General features: G+C 56.1%; 1 protein-coding gene across 4 annotated transcripts in view; it reads left to right on the top strand.

Moving 5' to 3' along the window:
• Positions 1 to 22,086, top strand: part of tspan11 (tetraspanin 11) — a 211,796-nt gene that overhangs the window by 124,146 nt on the left and 65,564 nt on the right. For 2 of the 4 annotated variants that reach the window (XM_072483971.1, XM_072483973.1), the window contains one exon: positions 6,792 to 6,824. The exons of the other annotated variants lie outside the window; for them this stretch is intronic. Coding sequence is in view for 1 of the 2 variants with exons in the window: in XM_072483973.1 (XP_072340074.1) it covers positions 6,792 to 6,824 (33 nt within the window). In the remaining variant the exon portion in view is untranslated. The remainder of the gene's footprint in view (positions 1 to 6,791; positions 6,825 to 22,086) is intronic. 4 annotated transcript variants of the gene reach the window in all.

The raw sequence follows: 22,086 nt of genomic DNA, 5'->3' as shown, positions 1-22,086 counted from the left end.
CTTGAACGATGTTAAGAAGCACTTCTTCACTCAAAGGGTGGTAGGGGTTTGGAACTATCTCCCACAAACATCAGTTGAAGCTAGAGCAATTGTTAATTTTAAATCTGAGATAGATAGATTTTTTTAAAACAAAGATATTAAGGGATATGGGCCAAAGGCAGGTATATGGAGTTAGACCACAGATCAGCCATAATCTCATTACTGGCGGGACAGGCTTGAGGGGCTGAATGCCGACTCCTGGTCCTATGTTCCTAGCTGGGCACTTCACCCGGCTCGTTGCCTATGCTACACTCCTGAGGTCAGGCACCTGGATCCTGTCTTTGAGGCACTTTGTACCTAGAATCAATGTGAGTCAGAGGAAGAAAGACAAATGGGAGAAGACGAGGGGCCAAGAGGGGTAGGAAGGAGAAGAGGGAGAAGACAAGGTGGTGGAGTGCGGAGGATTAATGGGAGAGATGTAGGGGGAAGATTGGGGATAGTGGGAACAGAGAGAGGAATGGTGAGGAGGGGGCTGCACAAGGTAGAGGGCAAGGTTGGGAGGGAGGAGGGAGGTGAGGAGATGAAGGGGTGTGGTGGGGGCGAGGGAATGGGAAGGGGAAAGTGGAGATGAACGAGGGGAGGGGAGAGATGGAAACTGTCAGACAGGGAAGATGGGGTAGAAAAATTAGGTTATCTGCAGTGACACTTTTAACTAGCTAAGTTTCTGGTAAGACAACTAATTATATCTTTGAAAGGGGCGGGACAGTGGTTAGCACTGCTACCTACTGCACTGAGGATCCGGGTTCGATCCCGACCGCGGGTCATTGTGTGGAGTTTGCACATTCTCTCCGTGTCAGCATGGGTTTCGTCCCCACAACCCAAAGATGTGCAGGTTAGGTGGATTGGCCACGCTAAATTGGCCCCTAATTGGAAAAGAATCATTGGGTACTCTAAATTAAAAAAATAGTTAGATCCATGAAAAAGGGAAGTAATTTAAAGGAAGTGTACTCCCCCCAGACTTTTGTTTCAAGTAACAGCTGCTTATAACTTTAGAGAAAATGTAAAAATAACCTGTTGATTTGAGATTTAAGTGTTTGTAGTGATCTTTACATGGGTATGTACAGAAGGGGCTGATGGGTAATGGAACTAGGGGGCAGCACTGGCGTGTATAAAAGGGAAAGCAAGCAGCCCTCTGGCCGGTTGGCTGGATTAGACTGTGATGAAAACAGAGGCAGAGATTTAGCTCAGGGCTGCTAGTGTGGTCAGGCCTAGTTGTAGTGCATAGAAAAGTTGTAACATTTCTACTAGTATAGTTCTTAAAGTAAGAACTCACGCAGCTATTTAAGTTGTGTTGCTCAATAAACCTTCTGTAAAACTTCTGGACGACTTTGAGCCTTCTTCCAAAGCCTCTACTGTAACTGAGTTGAGTAGCACAGATTATCTGCCTTACAGGTAACAAAACATGGTCCCAGATTGGCTTTAATCGGACAGTACTAGATAGATTAGACTAGACCAGAAAGAACCAAAACAAGCAGCAAAAGTAACGGGCCAGCCGCTTGACTGTGGAAGACTTCGCAGCATTTTGATTCCAAACAACCTACCGAAGCGATGGACCACAACGCCACTTCCAGAGTTGCTGAAAATTATCGGTAATTTAAACAGTAACTGGAAAATGTATAAACAGCAGCTTCAAATATACATGGCGGCTACTGCCTTAAATGCAGCCCCCGATGAGAGAAAGATTGGGATATTACTCTCAACGGCAGGCCAGCAAGCTGTCGACATTTATAACTCTTTTACGTATGGTGACAATGAAGATAAAAATAGCTGTCAAGTGATAATGGCAAAATTTGATGAACACTGTAAATCACAGTCAAATGAAATCATGGAACGCTTTAACCTGCGTAACAGATTCCAAAACGACGGGGAGACTATCTCTAATTTTATCACAGATCTCCGATTGCTAGCACAAGGTTGTAACTATGCTGATGTAACAGACTCCATCTTCAAGGATCAATTAATCTGTGGTCTCTCAGATGAAAATTTAAGGGAATCATTAATGCAGCAAAATGATTTAACTTTAAAAACTACCGTAGCAAAATGCTTGCAGCAAGAACAGAAAAAACAGCAGTACCTGGAGCTTCTTGAGAAAAAAAAACATGGAGAATGTACTCCACGTGGTGGAAGATGTCAAAATGGTGGCCCCTCCTCACATGCCTTCTTTTCCGGCCGCTGGCGCCCATTACAGCATGTCTGCGCATGTGCGCAGTCAGGAGAAATGCGATCACGCAAGATCCCGGTATGTAAAGTACCGACCCCAGCCAGAAGAGTGAGTCGCGCATGCGCGATCGCTGCCGACGCGTGACGCCACGGACGTCATGACGTGCTACCGCTGTGGCACCGCCCATTTAAAAGGGAAATGGCCTGCACTAGGGAAAAGATGTTTAAAGTGCTCCAAGATGAATCATTTTGCTTCCCAGTGTCAATCCACAGCCAAATATTACTCTCCAATGCAAAGACATGGAAACTTCAAAGTTCGCACAGTAGATGCAATGGACACTCAGACACCCAAAGAAAACTTTTCCGACTACGAAGAGATCCACTCCTGGGAGAACACATACGGCATTGGAATCATAAATGCCACAGAGGAACCGCACGAGCTGACCACACAGCCTCAATATGTGCATACCATTGAATCCACAAACGAATGGAGTGCCACGGTGCAAATGAACAACTCCCCAATTACGTTCAAGCTTGACACGGGAGCATCCGCGAACTTGATGACAAGCAAAGATCTCGCAACCATCCCAGGAACACACGAGATGATACCTGCTGCATGCAAGTTAACAGACTACAATGGCAACCAGATCACCTCGAGGGGATCATGTCGCCTACAAGTAGTTAATAACAAAGTCACGAAAGGACTACGTTTTGAGATCGTGGACGACAAAAGAACGTCACTGTTAGGTGCTCAAGCCGGCAAGGATTTACGGATGATATAAAGGATTTTCATGAACACGGTTGACTCATCACGACTGGTCAATGCCATCCAACTGCTTCTCAGTGAGTATCCTGACGTCTTTTGTGACATGGGTACGTTACCCGATGTTATGCAACACCGGTCATTCATGCACCAAGGAGGGTACCAGCTCCGTTGCGGGACAAGCTAAAAGCAGAACTCCAACGCCTCCAATCTCAAGGCATCATATCACAGGTCACACAGCCGACTGACTGGGTCAGCTCATTGGTATGTGTCAAGAGCCGTCCGGTGAACTCAGAATCTGTTTAGATCCCAAAGAGTTGAACAAAAACATTCGCAGGGAGCACTACCCCATCCCCAAGCGAGAGGAGATAACAAACGAAATGGCGAAGGTTCGCATATTCACCAAACTTGATGCCTCACAAGGCTTCTGGCAGATGCAGCTCAATGATTCCAGCCGACTGCTGTGTACCTTCAACACACCGTTTGGACGATACTATTATAATCGTATGCCTTTCGGGATTATCTCTGCATCCGAAATATTTCACAGAATTATGGAGCAGATGACGGAAGGCATTGAAGGCGTCCGTGTATATGTTGATGACATCATAATATGGTCAGCGACAGAGGAAGACCACATTGCTTGGTTAAAACAAGTCTTCCAAAGAATCCACCAATTTGGGCTGAAACTCAACCAAGCCAAGTGCACCTTCGGACGTTCGTCTCTGACCTTCCTGGGTGACAGGATATCAGAGCATGGGGTGAAGCCGGACGCAGAGAAGATCGCGGCAATTCAGAACATGCAGCGGCCACGTGACAAGAAAGCAGTGCTCAGGTTTCTTGGATTCATCAACTTACCAGGCAAGTTCATATCGAACCTAGCAGCACGGACGACGGCGTTCCGACAAGTGATAAGGAAGGACACGGAGTTTGACTGGACTCCACGCCACCAAGATGAATGGGTGGATCTGAAGCACCAAGTGATGGCAGCTCCAACGCTGGCATTCTTTGACCCGGCAAAACCCACAAAGATCTCCACCGACGCCAGTCAACATGGAATTGGTGCGGTGCTACTTCAACAGAATGACCAGTCGGACTGGGTCCCAGTGGCTTTCGCTTCTCGAGCGATGACCGCACGGAGTATGCACAGATAGAGAAGGAGTGCCTGGGATTGATCACGGGTATAACAAAATTCCACCACTATGTGTATGGTCTTCCCACATTTCTAGTGGAGACTGATCATAGGCCACTGGTCAACATTATCAACAAAGATCTCAATGGCATGACGCCGCGCTTACAACGCATGGTGATGAAGTTGCAGAGGTATGACTTCACGCTGGTCTACACTCCTGGGAAGGACCTAATAATAGCTTACACCTTACCCCGAGCCATTGATGCTGACAGTCCACCTCCAGCTTCCATTAATGATGTGGAAGCTCATGCACAGAGTGGTGCAGGGAGACACACCCGGCAACGGACAAAGGCCTACAGCAACTCCGTCAGGCGACATGAGAAGATGCGACCCTGCTCCAGGTCATGCACAACCTTCAGCATGGCTGGCCAAGGGGGCAGTTCCACAACGTCCAAACTGAACTGTCCGTGGTGGATGGCATCGTACTGCGAAATGACAGAATCGTCATTCCTCTTGCGCTCCGGCCGGACATGCTCCGCAGGATTCATGAGGGGCATTTTGATGTCGAGAAATGCCAAAGAAGAGTGAGGCAATCTGTGTACTGGCCTGGGATAAACGAGGACATAACAAACATGGTGCTCACATGTGACACGTGCCAAAAACATCGACCGACACCATGCAAGGAGCCACTCCAGCAGCATGAGATGGCTACGTCACCGTGGGGCAAAGTTGGCATCGACTTGTTTCATTCCATGGGTCGACATATAGGTCGACTACGTTCTTCTCATAGATTATTACTCCAACTTTCCTTGGGTAATGGAACTCCCGGATCTCACATCGGCGTCAGTTATCAAAGCCTGCAAGGAAACCTTCTCGAGGCATGGCATCCCACAGACGGTCGTGTCCGACAATGGTCCTTACTTTGCAAGCTGGGAGTGGTTGAAATTTTCAAAAAAATACAACTTCAAGCACGTGACGTCGAGTCCACACTTTCTGCAATCGAATGGCAGGGTGGAGAAAGGTGTCCACATTATTAAGCAACTGATCAGCAAGGCCACTGACTCGAATTCCGACATACACTTGGCTCTATTGTAATATCGTTCATTGCCTTTGAGCTCTGGGTTGTCACCAGCTCAAGTGCTCTTCAATCGAGATGTGAGGACAACGCTACCGGCGTTACACTTCGCCGATCCAGATCACTCGCCAGTCCTGGACAAGATGCGTCACCAACGTCACGGACAAAAGCAGCACTATGACCGGCATGCAAAAGTGCTGCATCCGTTCGCGATCAACGATATGGTTAGATTGCGACACCCTGGTGGAGGTTGGTCTAACATGGCAATGGTGCTCCGCCAAGTATCGCCACGATCGTACGTTGTGAAGTCTGATGATGGAATACTGTTTCGACGCAATCGGCGAGACCTGCTGAAGGTTCCACCTCATCAACCTATATTTCCGACGTTAGATCTGCAGGACGCGATCATGCAACATCCCGGGACAGCAGCAGTTGGTGCCCAAATTTACAAAAAAACCTCTGGGTCTCCATGCCCATTCAGGAGGTCTACACGACTCAGACGTGAACCCAACCGTCTGAACTTGTGAACATGAACTGATACAATCATTGCTCTCTGTTCTGTATCTGGGCATGAAACTAACTGTGTTTGAGTTTTTTTTAGTTACAGCTCTGCAACTATGAAAAAAAAGTGAAAAGGGGGATGTAGTGATCTTTACATGGGTATGTACAGAAGGGGCTGATGGGTAATGGAAAGATCACTAGGGGGCAGCACTGGCATGTATAAAAGGGGAAGCAAGCAGCCCTCTGGCCGGTTTGGTGGATTAGGCTGTGAGGAGAACAGAGGCAGAGATTTAGCTCAGGGCTGCTAGTGTGGTCAGGCCTAGTTGTAGTGTATAGAAAAGTTGTAACCTTTCTACTAGAATAGTTCTTAAAGTAAGAACTCACGCTGCTATTTAAGTTGTGTTGCTCAATAAACCTTCTGTAAAACTTCTGGACGACTTTGAGCCTTCTTCCAAAGCCTCTACTGTAACTGAGTTGAGTAGCACAGATTACCTGCCTTACAGGTAACAAAACAGTATTTTTTCACTTTGAAAACAGTCTGTGTCGAACAATGAAAACTGAAACTTCATTATCTGGGTGGATTTCCATTTACAAACACTTTGTTTCATTGTGTGGAAATATATCACAGTTTGGATATATTGTCCTCACAGTGGATGGAAGCCAATATCAACTTCAAATCCATGTCCTTTTGCAATGGTATGAGGTTAGGATTGTGAGTTTAAATAGTAAACCAGTGATGTAATACCAGTCAGCGTTAACCCAGTCATGATTTGCAAAATTGGCTAACCTCAGTTATTAGAAGAATTGGGGGAGGGCATATTCTTGATCCATGACCCTCGATCCATGACCCATGAACATTTCTCATCAACCACCACTGACCCTGCCGCTGGTTGCTGCAGTTATATGTTAACGCATGGCCTGTTTTGTGAACCATTCTACCGAGTCCAGCTTTTGTAAAGGAATGGCCATCTGTCACCTGTGGATCATGCATGTAATTTAGCGATGGCTCAAAAATACAGCAACCATCAGTAAACCACCATACGTCGCAACATAATAAACATCTCCTTTTATCTTAATATAAATGTGTCATTGTGCTTTTCTATCACATGCTTCGTGACTCTCAGGCGGGGTTAAGAAGAGGATCTTGTGAAACAAGGGTGAGTTTATTCTAACCAACTCGGGCTCTTCCTCTTCTCTGTAGTAACCAATCCTGGCTCTTCACCAGCCCTACAGTAACCAATCCTGGCTCTTCACCAGCCTTATAGTAACCAATCCTGGCTCTTCACCCTCCCTACAGTAACCACTCCTGGCTCTTCACCCTCCCTAGAGTAACCAATCCTGGCTTTTCACCAGCCCTACAGTAACCAATCCTGGCTCTTCACCAGCCTTACAGTAACCAATCCTTGCTCTTCACCCTCCCTACAGTAACCACTCCTGGCTCTTCACCCTCCGGACAGTAACCAATTCTGGCTCCTCACCCTCCCTACAGTAACCAATCCTGGCTCCTCATCCTCCCTACAGTAACCAATCCTCGCTCTTCAATCTCCCAACAGTAACCAATCCTGGCCCTTCACCCTCCCGACAGTAACCAATCCTCGCTCTTCACTCAGCCTACAGTAACCAACTCTGGTTCCTCACACACCCTACAGTAACCAATCATTTTAGTTCTTGTTATAAATAAACAGTATTTTGTGTTGAATGCACATTTCCATACAATATTGAGGGGCACTGCACTGTCAGAGAGTCAGTACTGAGGGAGTGCTGGACTGTCGGAGGTGCAGTAGGGAGGGAGCTCAGCAATGTCAGAGCATGAGTAGTGAAGGTCCACAGCACTATCGGAGGGTCAGTTGTGAGGGAGTGGCTCATTGTCAGAGCATCAGTGATGTGGAGATGCCGGCGTTGGACTGGGGTGAGCACAGTAAGAAGCCTTACAACACCAGGTTAAAGTCCAACAGGTTTGTTTCAAATCACTAGCTTTCGGAGCACTGCTCCTTCCTCAGGAGAATGAAGAGGTATGTTCCAGAAACATATATATAGACAAAGTCAAAGATGCAAGACAATGCTTTGAATGCCCTCGTATGAATGGGATATGGCGCTTGACTCATCGATCCAACGCGCCACAGCAAAAAACCGCATCGACCTCCTCAGAAGACGGGACACAACCGACAGAGTACCCTTCGTCGTCCAGTACTTCCCCGGAGCGGAGAAAGTACGATATCTTCTTCACAGCCTTCAACACGTCATCGATGAAGATGAACATCTTGCCAAGGTCATCCCCACCCCCCCACTACTTGCCTTCAAACAACCACGCAATCTCAAACAAACCATTGTTTGCAGCAAACTACCCAGCCTTCAGAACAGTGACCACGACACCACACAACCCTGCCATGGCAATCTCTGCAAGACGTGCCAGATCATCGACATGGATACCACCATTACATGTGAGAACACCACCCACCAGGTACGCCGTACATACTCGTGCGACTCGGCCAACGTTAACTATCTCATACGCTGCAGGAAAGGATGTCCCGAAGCGTGGTACATTGGCGAGACATTGCAGACGCTGCGACAACGGATGAATGGAAGTCGCGCGACAATCGCCAGGCAGGAATGTTCCCTTCCAGTCGGGTCACACTTCAGCAGTCAAGGGCATTCAGCCTCTGATCTCCGAGTAAGTGTTTTCCAACGTGAAGCGTTCTTCAGGACACGCGAAATGCAAAATCGCCGAGCAGAAACTTATAGCCAGGTTCCGCACACATGAGTACGGCCTCAACCGGGACCTTGGATTCATGTTGCGTTACATTCATCTCCCACTATCTGGCCTGGGCTTGCAAAATCCTACCAACTGTCCTGGCTTGAGACAATTCACATCTCTTCAACCTGGGGTTACCTCAATCTCTGGATCTGTAAAGACTTAATTACCTGCAAATGCTTGCATTCAAAGCATTGTCTTGCATCTTTGACTTTGTCTATAGATATGTTTCTGGAACATACCTCTTCATTCACCTGAGGACGGAGCAGTGCTCCGAAAGCTAGTGTTTGAAACAAACCTGTTGGACTTTAACCTTTGTGTTGTAAGAGCATCAGTAGGGAGGACACGCCGCACTGTCGGAGGGTCAGTAGGGAGGATGCGCAGTGCTGTCGGAGGGTCAGTATGGAGGGTGCGCAGCACTGTCGAAGGGTCAGTAGGGAGGGTGCGCAGTGCTATCGGAGGGTCAGTACGGAGGGTGCGCAGCACTGTCGGAGGGTCAATAGGGAGGGTGTGCAGTACTGTCGGAGGGTCAGTAGGGAGGGTGCGCAGCGCTGTCAGAGGGTCAGTAGGGACGGTGTGAAGCTCTGTCGGAGAGTCAGTAGGGAGGGTGTGGAGCTCTGTCGGAGAGTCAGTAGGGAGGGTGCGCAGTGCTGTCGGAGCGTCAGTAGGGATGGTGCGCAGCACTGTCGGAGGGTCAGTAGGGACGGTGTGAAGCTCTGTCGGAGGGTCAGTAGGGACGGTGTGAAGCTCTGTCAGAGGGTCTATAGGAACGGTGTGAAGCTCTGTCGGAGGGTCAGTAGCGAGGGTGTGCAGCACTGTCGGAGGGTCAGTAGGGAGGGTGCGCAGTGCTGTCGGAGCGTCAGTAGGGAGGGTGCACAGTGCTGTCGGAGAGTCAGTAGGGATGGTGCGCAGCACTGTCGGAGGGTCAGTAGGGAGGGTGTGAAGCTCTGTCGGAGAATCAGTAGGGAGGGTGTGCAGTGCTGTCGGAGCGTCAGTACGGAGGGTGCGCAGCACTGTCGGAGGGTCAGTAGGGAGGGTGTGCAGTACTGTCGGAGAGTCAGTAGGGAGGGTGCGCAGTGCTGTCGGAGGGTCAGTAGGGAGGGTGTGCAGCACTGTCGGAGGGTCAGTAGGGAGGGTGCGCAGCGCTGTCGGAGGGTCAATAGGGAGGGTGTGAAGCTCTGTCAGAGGGTCAGTAGGGAGGGTGCGCAGCGCTGTCAGAGGGTCAGTAGGGAGGGTGTGGAGCTCTGTCGGAGGGTCAGTAGGGAGGGTGCACAGTGCTGTCGGAAGGTCAGTACGGAGGGTGTGCAGCACTGTCGGCGCGTCAATACGGAGGGTGTACAGTGCTGTCGGAGGGTCAGTAGGGAGGGTGTGCAGCACTGTCGGCGGGTCAGTATGGAGGGTGCGCAGCGCTGTCGGAGAGTCAGTCGGGAGGGTGTGAAGCTCTGTTGGAGGGTCAGTAGGGAGGGTGCGCAGCGCTGTCGGAGAGTCAGTCGGGAGGGTGTGCAGTGCTGTCGGAGAGTCAGTCGGGAGGGTGTGAAGCTCTGTTGGAGGGTCAGTAGGGAGGGTGCACAGTGCTGTCGGAGAGTCAGTCGGGAGGGTGTGCAGTGCTGTCGGAGGGTCAGTAGGGAGGGTGCGCAGCGCTGTCAGAGGGTCAGTAGGGAGGGTGCACAGTGCTGTCGCAGGGTCAGTAGGGAGGGGGCACAGCGTTGTCGGAGGGTCAGTAGGGAGGGTGCACAGTGCTGTCGGAGAGTCAGTCGGGAGGGTACGCAGCACTGTCGGAGGGTCAGTAGGGAGGGTGCACAGTGCTGTCGCGGAGTCAGTCGGGAGGGGGCACAGCGCTGTCGGAGGGTCAGTAGGGAGGGTGCACAGTGCTGTCGGAGAGTCAGTCGGGAGGGTACGCAGCACTGTCGGAGGGTCAGTAGGGAGGGTGCACAGTGCTGTCGGAGGGTCAGTAGGGAGGGTGCACAGTGCTGTCGGAGAGTCAGTAGGGAGGGTGCACAGTGCTGTCGGAGGGTCAGTAGGGAGGGTGCACAGTGCTGTCGGAGAGTCAGTCGGGAGGGTGCGCAGTGCTGTCGGAAGGTCTGTAGGGAGGGTGTGAAGCTCGGTCAGAGGGTCAGTAGGGAGGGTGTGAAGCTCTGTCGGAGGGTCAGTAGGGAAGGTGCACAGTGCTGTCGGAGGGTCAGTAGGGAGGGTGCACAGTGCTGTCGAAGGGTCAGTAGTGAGGGTGTACAGTGCTGTCGGAGGGTCAGTCGGGAGGGTACACAGCACTGTCGGAGGGTCAGTAGGGACGGTGCACAGTGCTGTCAGAGGGTCAGTAGGGAGGGTGCACAGTGCTGTCGGAGAGTCAGTCGGGAGGGTACGCAGCACTGTCGGAGGGTCAGTAGGGAGGGTGCACAGTGCTGTCGGAGGGTCAGTAGGGAGGGTGTGCAGTCTGTCGGAGGGTCAGTAGGGAGGGTGCATAGTTCTGACGGAGGGTCAGTAGGGAGGGTGCACAGTGCTGTCGGAGGGTCAGTAGGGAGGGTGCACAGTGCTGTCGGAGGGTCAGTAGGGAGGGTGTGCAGCTCTGTCAGAGGGTCAGTAGGGAGGGTGCATAGTTCTGACGGAGGGTCAGTAGGGAGGGTGTGCAGCTCTGTCAGAGGGTCAGTAGGGAGGGTGCATAGTTCTGACGGAGGGTCAGTAGGGAGGGTGCACAGTGCTGTCGGAGGGTCAGTAGGGAGGGTGTGCAGCACTGTCGGAGGGTCAGTAGGGAGGGTGTGAAGCTCTGTCGGAGGGTCAGTAGGGAGGGTGCACAGTGCTGTCGGAGGGTCAGTAGGGAGGGTGCACAGTGCTGTCGGAGGGTCAGTAGGGAGGGTGCACAGTGCTGTTGGAGGGTCAGTAGGGAGGATGCGCAGTGCTGTCGGAGGGTTAGTAGGGAGGGTGCACAGTGCTGTCGGAGGGTCAGTAGTGAGGGTGCACAGTGCTGTTGGAGAGTCAGTAGGGAGGGTGTGCAGCACTGTCGGAGGGTCAGTAGGGAGGGTGTGCAGCACTGTCGGAGGGTCAGTAGGGAGGGTGTGCAGCACTGTCGGACGGTCAGTAGGGAGGATGCGCAGCACTGTCGGAGGGTCTGGAGGGAGGGTGCGCAGCACTTTCGGAGGGTCAGTAGGAAGGGTGCACAGTGCTGTTGGAGAGTCAGTAGGGAGGGTGCACAGTGCTGTTGGAGGATCAGTAGGGTGGGTGTGCAGCACTGTCGGAGGGTCAGTAGGGAGGGTGTGCAGCACTGTCGGAGGGTCAGTAGGGAGGATGTGAAGCTCTGTCGGAGAGTCAGTCGGGAGGGTACGCAGTTCTGTCGGAGAGTCATGAGGGAGGGTGCGCAGTGCTGTCGGAGGGTCAGTAGGGAAGGTATGAAGCTCTGTCGGAGGGTCAGTAGGGAGGGTGCGCAACGCTGTCGGAGGGTCAGTAGGGAAGATGCGCAGTGCTGTCGGAGGGTCAGTAGGGAGGGTGTGCAGCACTGTCGGAGGGTCAGTAGGGAGGGTGTGAAGCTCTGTCGGAGGGTCTGTAGGGAGGATGCGCAGTGCTGTCGGAGGGTCAGTAGGGAGGGTGTGAAGCTCTGTCGGAGGGTCTGTAGGGAGGATGCGCAGTTCTTTCGGAGAGTCAGGAGGGAGGGTGTGGAGCTCTGTCGGAGTGTCAGTAGGGAGGGTGCACAGCGCTGTCGGAGGGTCAGTACGGAGGGTATGCAGCACTGTCGGAGGGTCAGTAGGGAGGGTGCACAGTGCTGTTGGAGGGTCAGTAGGGAGGGTGTGCAGCTCTGTCGGAGGGTCAGTAGGGAGGGTGCACAGTGCTGTCGGAGGGTCAGTAGGAAGGGTGCACAGTGCTGTTGGAGAGTCAGTAGGGAGGGTGCACAGTGTTGTTGGAGGATCAGTAGGGTGGGTGTGCAGCACTGTCGGAGGGTCAGTAGGGAGGGTGTGAAGCTCTGTCGGAGAGTCAGTCGTGAGGGTACGCAGCACTGTCGGAGGGTCAGTAGGGAGGGTGCGCAGCGCTGTTGGAGGGTCAGTAGGGAGGGTGCGCAGTGCTGTCGGAGGGTCACTAGGAAGGGTGCACAGTGCTGTCGGAGGGTCAGTAGGGATGGTGTGCAGCACTGTCGGAGGTTCAGTAGGGAGGATGCGCAGATCTGTCGGAGGGTCAGTAGGGAGGGTGCGCAGCACTGTCGGAGGGTCAGTAGGGAGGATGCGCTGTTCTGTCGGAGGGTCAGTAGGGAGGGTGTGCAGCACTGTCGGAGGGTCAGTAGGGAGGATGTGAAGCTCTGTCGGAGAGTCAGTCGGGAGGGTACGCAGCACTGTCGGAGGGTCAGTAGGGAGGGTGCGCAGTGCTGTCGGAGGTTCAGTAGGGAGGATGCGCAGTTCTGTCGGAGGGTCAGTAGGGAGGGTGTGCAGCACTGTCAGAGGGTCAGTAGGGAGGGTGCGCAGCACTGTCGGAGGGTCAGTAGGGAGGATGCGCTGTTCTGTCGGAGGGTCAGTAGGGAGGGTGTGCAGCGCTGTCGGAGGGTCAGTAGGGAGGATGCGCAGTTCTGTCGGAGGGTCAGTAGGGAGGGTACGCAGCACTGTCGGAGGGTCAGTAGGGAGGATGCGCAGTTCTGTCGGAGGGTCAGTAGGGAGGATGCGCAGTTCTGTCGGAGAGTCATGAGGGAGGGTGCGCAGTGCTGTCGGAGGGTCAGTAGGGAAGGTATGAAGCTCTGTCGGAGGGTCAGTAGGGAGGGTGCGCAGCGCTGTCGGAGGGTCAGTAGGGAAGATGCGCAGTGCTGTCGGAGGGTCAGTAGGGAGGGTGTGCAGCACTGTCGGAGGGTCAGTAGGGAGGGTGTGAAGCTCTGTCGGAGGGTCAGTAGTGAGGGTGCACAGTGCTGTTGGAGAGTCAGTAGGGAGGGTGTGCAGCACTGTCGGAGGGTCAGTAGGGAGGGTGTGCAGCACTGTCGGAGGGTCAGTAGGGAGGGTGTGCAGCACTGTCGGACGGTCAGTAGGGAGGATGCGCAGCACTGTCGGAGGGTCTGGAGGGAGGGTGCGCAGCACTTTCGGAGGGTCAGTAGGAAGGGTGCACAGTGCTGTTGGAGAGTCAGTAGGGAGGGTGCACAGTGCTGTTGGAGGATCAGTAGGGTGGGTGTGCAGCACTGTCGGAGGGTCAGTAGGGAGGGTGTGCAGCACTGTCGGAGGGTCAGTAGGGAGGATGTGAAGCTCTGTCGGAGAGTCAGTCGGGAGGGTACGCAGTTCTGTCGGAGAGTCATGAGGGAGGGTGCGCAGTGCTGTCGGAGGGTCAGTAGGGAAGGTATGAAGCTCTGTCGGAGGGTCAGTAGGGAGGGTGCGCAACGCTGTCGGAGGGTCAGTAGGGAAGATGCGCAGTGCTGTCGGAGGGTCAGTAGGGAGGGTGCGCAGCGCTGTCGGAGGGTCAGTAGGGAAGATGCGCAGTGCTGTCGGAGGGTCAGTAGGGAGGGTGTGCAGCACTGTCGGAGGGTCAGTAGGGAGGGTGTGAAGCTCTGTCGGAGGGTCTGTAGGGAGGATGCGCAGTGCTGTCGGAGGGTCAGTAGGGAGGGTGTGAAGCTCTGTCGGAGGGTCTGTAGGGAGGATGCGCAGTTCTTTCGGAGAGTCAGGAGGGAGGGTGTGGAGCTCTGTCGGAGTGTCAGTAGGGAGGGTGCACAGCGCTGTCGGAGGGTCAGTAGGGAGGGTATGCAGCACTGTCGGAGGGTCAGTAGGGAGGGTGCACAGTGCTGTTGGAGGGTCAGTAGGGAGGGTGTGCAGCTCTGTCGGAGGGTCAGTAGGGAGGGTGCACAATTCTGACGGAGGGTCAGTAGGGAGGGTGCACAGTGCTGTCGGAGGGTCAGTAGGGAGGGTGCGCAGTCCTGTCGGAGGGTCAGTAGGGAGGGTGTGCAGCACTGTCGGAGGGTCAGTAGGGAAGGTATGCAGCACTGTCGGAGGGTCAGTAGTGAGGGTGCACAACACTGTCGGAGGGTCAGTAGGGAGGGTGTGCAGCACTGTCGGAGGGTCAGTAGGGAGGGTGCGCAGTGCTGTCGGAGGGTCAGTAGGGAGGATGCACAGTTCTGTCGGAGGCTCAGTAGGGAGGGTGTGCAGCACTGTCGGAGGGTCAGTAGGGAGGGTGTGAAGCTCTGTCGGAGGGTCAGTAGGGAGGGTGCACAGTGCTGTTGGAGAGTGAGGAGGGAGGGTGCGCAGTTCTGTCGGAGGGTCAGTAGGGAGGGTGCACAGTGCTGTCGGAGGGTCAGTAGGGAGGGTGCACAGTGCTGTCGGAGGGTCAGTAGGAAGGGTGCACAGTGCTGTTGGAGAGTCAGTAGGGAGGGTGCACAGTGTTGTTGGAGGATCAGTAGGGTGGGTGTGCAGCACTGTCGGAGGGTCAGTAGGGAGAGTGTGCAGCACTGTCGGAGGGTCAGTAGGGAGGGTGCACAGTGCTGTCGGAGGGTCAGTAGGAAGGGTGCACAGTGCTGTTGGAGAGTCAGTAGGGAGGGTGCACAGTGTTGTTGGAGGATCAGTAGGGTGGGTGTGCAGCACTGTCGGAGGGTCAGTAGGGAGGGTGTGAAGCTCTGTCGGAGAGTCAGTCGTGAGGGTACGCAGCACTGTCGGAGGGTCAGTAGGGAGGGTGCGCAGCGCTGTTGGAGGGTCAGTAGGGAGGGTGCGCAGTGCTGTCGGAGGGTCACTAGGAAGGGTGCACAGTGCTGTCGGAGGGTCAGTAGGGATGGTGTGCAGCACTGTCGGAGGTTCAGTAGGGAGGATGCGCAGATCTGTCGGAGGGTCAGTAGGGAGGGTGCGCAGCACTGTCGGAGGGTCAGTAGGGAGGATGCGCTGTTCTGTCGGAGGGTCAGTAGGGAGGATGCGCTGTTCTGTCGGAGGGTCAGTAGGGAGGGTGTGCAGCGCTGTCGGAGGGTCAGTAGGGAGGATGCGCAGTTCTGTCGGAGGGTCAGTAGGGCGGGTGTGCAGCAATGTCGGAGGGTCAGTCGGGAGGATGCGCAGTTCTGTCGGAGGGTCAGTAGGGAGGGTGTGCAGCTCTGTCGGAGGGTCAGTAGGGAGGATGCGCAGTTCTGTCGGAGGGTCAGTAGGGAGGGTATGCAGCACTGTCGGAGGGTCAGTAGGGAGGATGCGCAGTTCTGTTAGAGAGTCAGGAGGGAGGGTGCGCAGTGCTGTCGGAGGGTCAGTAGTGAGGGTGCACAGTGCTGTCGGAGAGTCAGTAGGGAGGGTGCGCAGCACTGTCGGAGGGTCAGTAGTGAGGGTGTGCAGTGCTGTCGTAGGGTCAGTAGGGAGGGTGTGCAGCACTGTCGGAGGGTCAGTAGGGAGGGTGCGCAGTGCTGTCGGAGGGTCAGTAGTGAGGGTGCACAGTGCTGTCGGAGAGTCAGTAGGGAGGGTGCGCAGCACTGTCGGAGGGTCAGTAGTGAGGGTGTGCAGTGCTGTCGGAGGGTCAGTAGGGAGGGTGTGAAGCTCTGTCGGAGGGTCAGTAGTGAGGGTGCACAGTGCTGTTGGAGAGTCAGTAGGGAGGGTGTGCAGTGCTGTCGGAGGGTCAGTAGGGAGGGTGTGCAGCACTGTCGGAGGGTGAGTAGGGAGGGTGCGCAGCACTGTCGGAGGGTCAGTAGGGAGGGTGCACAGTGGTGTCGGAGGGTCAGTAGGGAGGGTGTGCATCACTGTCGGAGGGTCAGTAGGGAGGGTGCACAGTGCTGTTGGAGAGTCAGTAGGGAGGATGCACAGTGCTGTTGGAGGATCAGTAGGGTGGGTGTGCAGCACTGTCGGAGGGTCAGTAGGGAGGGTGTGCAGCACTGTCGGAGGGTCAGTAGGGAGGGTGTGAAGCTCTGTCGGAGAGTCAGTTGGGAGGGTACGCAGTACTGTCGGAGGGTCAGTAGGGAGGGTGCGCAGCGCTGTCGGAGGGTCAGTTGGGAGGGTGCGCAGTGCTGTCGGAGGGTCAGTAGGGAGGGTGCACAGTGCTGTCGGAGGGTCAGTAGGGAGGGTGTGCAGCACTGTCGGAGGTTCAGTAGGGAGGATGCGCAGTTCTGTCGGAGGGTCAGTAGGGAGGGTGTGCAGCACTGCCAGAGGGTCAGTAGGGAGGGTGCGCAGCACTGTCGGAGGGTCAGTAGGGAGGATGCGCTGTTCTGTCGGAGGGTCAGTAGGGAGGGAGTGCAGCGCTGTCGGAGGGTCAGTAGGGAGGATGCGCAGTTCTGTCGGAGGGTCAGTAGGGAGGGTATGCAGCACTGTCGGAGGGTCAGTAGGGAGGATGCGCAGTTCTGTCGGAGGGTCAGTAGGGAGGGTGCGCAGCTCTGTCGGAGGGTCAGTAGGGAGGATGCGCAGTTCTGTCGGAGAGTCAGGAGGGAGGGTGCGCAGTGCTGTCAGAGGGTCAGTAGTGAGGGTGCACAGTGCTGTCGGAGAGTCAGTAGGGAGGGTGCGCAGCACTGTCGGAGGGTCAATAGTGAGGGTGTGCAGTGCTGTCGTAGGGTCAGTAGGGAGGGTCTGCAGCACTGTCGGAGGGTCAGTAGGGAGGGTGCGCAGTGCTGTCGGAGGGTCAGTAGTGAGGGTGCACAGTGCTGTCGGAGAGTCAGTAGGGAGGGTGTGGAGCACTGTCGGAGGGTCAGTAGTGAGGGTGTGCAGTGCTGTCGGAAGGTCAGTAGGGAGGGTGTGAAGCTCTGTCGGAGGGTCAGTAGTGAGGGTGCACAGTGCTGTTGGAGAGTCAGTAGGGAGGGTGTGCAGTGCTGTCGGAGGGTCAGTAGGGAGGGTGTGCAGCACTGTCGGAGGGTCAGTAGGGAGGGTGCGCAGCACTGTCGGAGGGTCAGTAGGGAGGGTGCACAGTGCTGTCGGAGGGTCAGTAGGGAGGGTGCGCAGTGCTGTTGGACAGTCAGTAGGGAGGGTGCGCAGTGCTGTTGGAGAGTCAGTAGGGAGGGTGCGCAGTGCTGTCGGAGGGTCAGTAGGGAGGGTGTGCAGCACTGTCGGAGGGACAGTAGGGAGAGTGCGCAGTGCTGTCGGAGGGTCAGTAGGGAGGGTGCACAGTTCTGTCGGAGAGTCAGTAGGGAGGGTGCGCAGTGCTGTTGGAGAGTCAGTAGGGAGGGTGCGCAGTGCTGTCGGAGGGTCAGTAGGGAGGGTGTGCAGCACTGTCGGAGGATCAGTAGGGAGAGTGCGCAGTGCTGTCGGAGGGTCAGTAGGGAGGGTGCACAGTGCTGTTGGAGGGTCAGTAGGGAGGGTGTGCAGCTCTGTCGGAGGGTCAGTAGGGAGGGTGCACAATTCTGACGGAGGGTCAGTAGGGAGGGTGCACAGTGCTGTCGGAGGGTCAGTAGGGAGGGTGCGCAGTGCTGTCGGAGGGTCAGTAGGGAGGGTGTGCAGCACTGTCGGAGGGTCAGTAGGGAAGGTATGCAGCACTGTCGGAGGGTCAGTAGTGAGGGTGCACAACACTGTCGGAGGGTCAGTAGGGAGGGTGTGCAGCACTGTCGGAGGGTCAGTAGGGCGGGTGTGCAGCAATGTCGGAGGGTCAGTAGGGAGGATGCGCAGTTCTGTCGGAGGGTCAGTAGGGAGGGTGTGCAGCTCTGTCGGAGGGTCAGTAGGGAGGATGCGCAGTTCTGTCGGAGGGTCAGTAGGGAGGGTATGCAGCACTGTCGGAGGGTCAGTAGGGAGGATGCGCAGTTCTGTCGGAGAGTCAGTAGGGAGGGTGCGCAGCTCTGTCGGAGGGTCAGTAGGGAGGATGCGCAGTTCTGTTGGAGAGTCAGGAGGGAGGGTGCGCAGTGCTGTCGGAGGGTCAGTAGTGAGGGTGCACAGTGCTGTCGGAGAGTCAGTAGGGAGGGTGCGCAGCACTGTCGGAGGGTCAGTAGTGAGGGTGTGCAGTGCTGTCGTAGGGTCAGTAGGGAGGGTGTGCAGCACTGTCGGAGGGTCAGTAGGGAGGGTGCGCAGTGCTGTCGGAGGGTCAGTAGTGAGGGTGCACAGTGCTGTCGGAGAGTCAGTAGGGAGGGTGCGCAGCACTGTCGGAGGGTCAGTAGTGAGGGTGTGCAGTGCTGTCGGAGGGTCAGTAGGGAGGGTGTGAAGCTCTGTCGGAGGGTCAGTAGTGAGGGTGCACAGTGCTGTTGGAGAGTCAGTAGGGAGGGTGTGCAGTGCTGTCGGAGGGTCAGTAGGGAGGGTGTGCAGCACTGTCGGAGGGTGAGTAGGGAGGGTGCGCAGCACTGTCGGAGGGTCAGTAGGGAGGGTGCACAGTGGTGTCGGAGGGTCAGTAGGGAGGGTGTGCATCACTGTCGGAGGGTCAGTAGGGAGGGTGCACAGTGCTGTTGGAGAGTCAGTAGGGAGGGTGCACAGTGCTGTTGGAGGATCAGTAGGGTGGGTGTGCAGCACTGTCGGAGGGTCAGTAGGGAGGGTGTGCAGCACTGTCGGAGGGTCAGTAGGGAGGGTGTGAAGCTCTGTCGGAGAGTCAGTTGGGAGGGTACGCAGTACTGTCGGAGGGTCAGTAGGGAGGGTGCGCAGCGCTGTCGGAGGGTCAGTTGGGAGGGTGCGCAGTGCTGTCGGAGGGTCAGTAGGGAGGGTGCACAGTGCTGTCGGAGGGTCAGTAGGGAGGGTGTGCAGCACTGTCGGAGGTTCAGTAGGGAGGATGCGCAGTTCTGTCGGAGGGTCAGTAGGGAGGGTGTGCAGCACTGCCAGAGGGTCAGTAGGGAGGGTGCGCAGCACTGTCGGAGGGTCAGTAGGGAGGATGCGCTGTTCTGTCGGAGGGTCAGTAGGGAGGGAGTGCAGCGCTGTCGGAGGGTCAGTAGGGAGGATGCGCAGTTCTGTCGGAGGGTCAGCAGGGAGGGTATGCAGCACTGTCGGAGGGTCAGTAGGGAGGATGCGCAGTTCTGTCGGAGGGTCAGTAGGGAGGGTGCGCAGCTCTGTCGGAGGGTCAGTAGGGAGGATGCGCAGTTCTGTCGGAGAGTCAGGAGGGAGGGTGCGCAGTGCTGTCAGAGGGTCAGTAGTGAGGGTGCACAGTGCTGTCGGAGAGTCAGTAGGGAGGGTGCGCAGCACTGTCGGAGGGTCAATAGTGAGGGTGTGCAGTGCTGTCGTAGGGTCAGTAGGGAGGGTCTGCAGCACTGTCGGAGGGTCAGTAGGGAGGGTGCGCAGTGCTGTCGGAGGGTCAGTAGTGAGGGTGCACAGTGCTGTCGGAGAGTCAGTAGGGAGGGTGCGCAGCACTGTCGGAGGGTCAGTAGTGAGGGTGTGCAGTGCTGTCGGAAGGTCAGTAGGGAGGGTGTGAAGCTCTGTCGGAGGGTCAGTAGTGAGGGTGCACAGTGCTGTTGGAGAGTCAGTAGGGAGGGTGTGCAGTGCTGTCGGAGGGTCAGTAGGGAGGGTGTGCAGCACTGTCGGAGGGTCAGTAGGGAGGGTGCGCAGCACTGTCCGTGGGTCAGTAGGGAGGGTGCACAGTGCTGTCGGAGGGTCAGTAGGGAGGGTGCGCAGTGCTGTTGGACAGTCAGTAGGGAGGGTGCGCAGTGCTGTTGGAGAGTCAGTAGGGAGGGTGCGCAGTGCTGTCGGAGGGTCAGTAGGGAGGGTGTGCAGCACTGTCGGAGGGACAGTCGGGAGAGTGCGCAGTGCTGTCGGAGGGTCAGTAGGGAGGGTGCACAGTTCTGTCGGAGAGTCAGTAGGGAGGGTGCGCAGTGCTGTTGGAGAGTCAGTAGGGAGGGTGCGCAGTGCTGTCGGAGGGTCAGTAGGGAGGGTGTGCAGCACTGTCGGAGGATCAGTAGGGAGAGTGCGCAGTGCTGTCGGAGGGTCAGTAGGGAGGGTGCACAGTGCTGTTGGAGGGTCAGTAGGGAGGGTGTGCAGCTCTGTCGGAGGGTCAGTAGGGAGGGTGCACAATTCTGACGGAGGGTCAGTAGGGAGGGTGCACAGTGCTGTCGGAGGGTCAGTAGGGAGGGTGCGCAGTGCTGTCGGAGGGTCAGTAGGGAGGGTGTGCAGCACTGTCGGAGGGTCAGTAGGGAAGGTATGCAGCACTGTCGGAGGGTCAGTAGTGAGGGTGCACAACACTGTCGGAGGGTCAGTAGGGAGGGTGTGCAGCACTGTCGGAGGGTCAGTAGGGAGGGTGCGCAGTGCTGTCGGAGGGTCAGTAGGGAGGATGCACAGTTCTGTCGGAGGCTCAGTAGGGAGGGTGTGCAGCACTGTCGGAGGGTCAGTAGGGAGGGTGTGAAGCTCTGTCGGAGGGTCAGTAGGGAGGGTGCACAGTGCTGTTGGAGAGTGAGGAGGGAGGGTGCGCAGTTCTGTCGGAGGGTCAGTAGGGAGGGTGCACAGTGCTGTCGGAGGGTCAGTAGGGAGGGTGCACAGTGCTGTCGGAGGGTCAGTAGGAAGGGTGCACAGTGCTGTTGGAGAGTCAGTAGGGAGGGTGCACAGTGTTGTTGGAGGATCAGTAGGGTGGGTGTGCAGCACTGTCGGAGGGTCAGTAGGGAGAGTGTGCAGCACTGTCGGAGGGTCAGTAGGGAGGGTGCACAGTGCTGTCGGAGGGTCAGTAGGAAGGGTGCACAGTGCTGTTGGAGAGTCAGTAGGGAGGGTGCACAGTGTTGTTGGAGGATCAGTAGGGTGGGTGTGCAGCACTGTCGGAGGGTCAGTAGGGAGGGTGTGAAGCTCTGTCGGAGAGTCAGTCGTGAGGGTACGCAGCACTGTCGGAGGGTCAGTAGGGAGGGTGCGCAGCGCTGTTGGAGGGTCAGTAGGGAGGGTGCGCAGTGCTGTCGGAGGGTCACTAGGAAGGGTGCACAGTGCTGTCGGAGGGTCAGTAGGGATGGTGTGCAGCACTGTCGGAGGTTCAGTAGGGAGGATGCGCAGATCTGTCGGAGGGTCAGTAGGGAGGGTGCGCAGCACTGTCGGAGGGTCAGTAGGGAGGATGCGCTGTTCTGTCGGAGGGTCAGTAGGGAGGATGCGCTGTTCTGTCGGAGGGTCAGTAGGGAGGGTGTGCAGCGCTGTCGGAGGGTCAGTAGGGAGGATGCGCAGTTCTGTCGGAGGGTCAGTAGGGCGGGTGTGCAGCACTGTCGGAGGGTCAGTAGGGAGGATGCGCAGTTCTGTCGGAGGGTCAGTAGGGAGGGTGTGCAGCGCTGTCGGAGGGTCAGTAGGGAGGATGCGCAGTTCTGTCGGAGGGTCAGTAGGGAGGGTATGCAGCACTGTCGGAGGGTCAGTAGGGAGGATGCGCAGTTCTGTCGGAGAGTCAGTAGGGAGGGTGCGCAGCTCTGTCGGAGGGTCAGTAGGGAGGATGCGCAGTTCTGTTGGAGAGTCAGGAGGGAGGGTGCGCAGTGCTGTCGGAGGGTCAGTAGTGAGGGTGCACAGTGCTGTCGGAGAGTCAGTAGGGAGGGTGCGCAGCACTGTCGGAGGGTCAGTAGTGAGGGTGTGCAGTGCTGTCGTAGGGTCAGTAGGGAGGGTGTGCAGCACTGTCGGAGGGTCAGTAGGGAGGGTGCGCAGTGCTGTCGGAGGGTCAGTAGTGAGGGTGCACAGTGCTGTCGGAGAGTCAGTAGGGAGGGTGCGCAGCACTGTCGGAGGGTCAGTAGTGAGGGTGTGCAGTGCTGTCGGAGGGTCAGTAGGGAGGGTGTGAAGCTCTGTCGGAGGGTCAGTAGTGAGGGTGCACAGTGCTGTTGGAGAGTCAGTAGGGAGGGTGTGCAGTGCTGTCGGAGGGTCAGTAGGGAGGGTGTGCAGCACTGTCGGGAGGCTGAGTAGGGAGGGTGCGCAGCACTGTCGGAGCGTCAG

This window comes from Scyliorhinus torazame, chromosome 19 (genome assembly GCF_047496885.1).
Source record: "Scyliorhinus torazame isolate Kashiwa2021f chromosome 19, sScyTor2.1, whole genome shotgun sequence".
NCBI classification, from domain to species: Eukaryota; Metazoa; Chordata; class Chondrichthyes; order Carcharhiniformes; family Scyliorhinidae; genus Scyliorhinus; species Scyliorhinus torazame.
The sequence above is the reverse complement of the archived record's forward strand: the minus strand, read 5'-3'. Positions and strand labels throughout refer to the sequence as shown.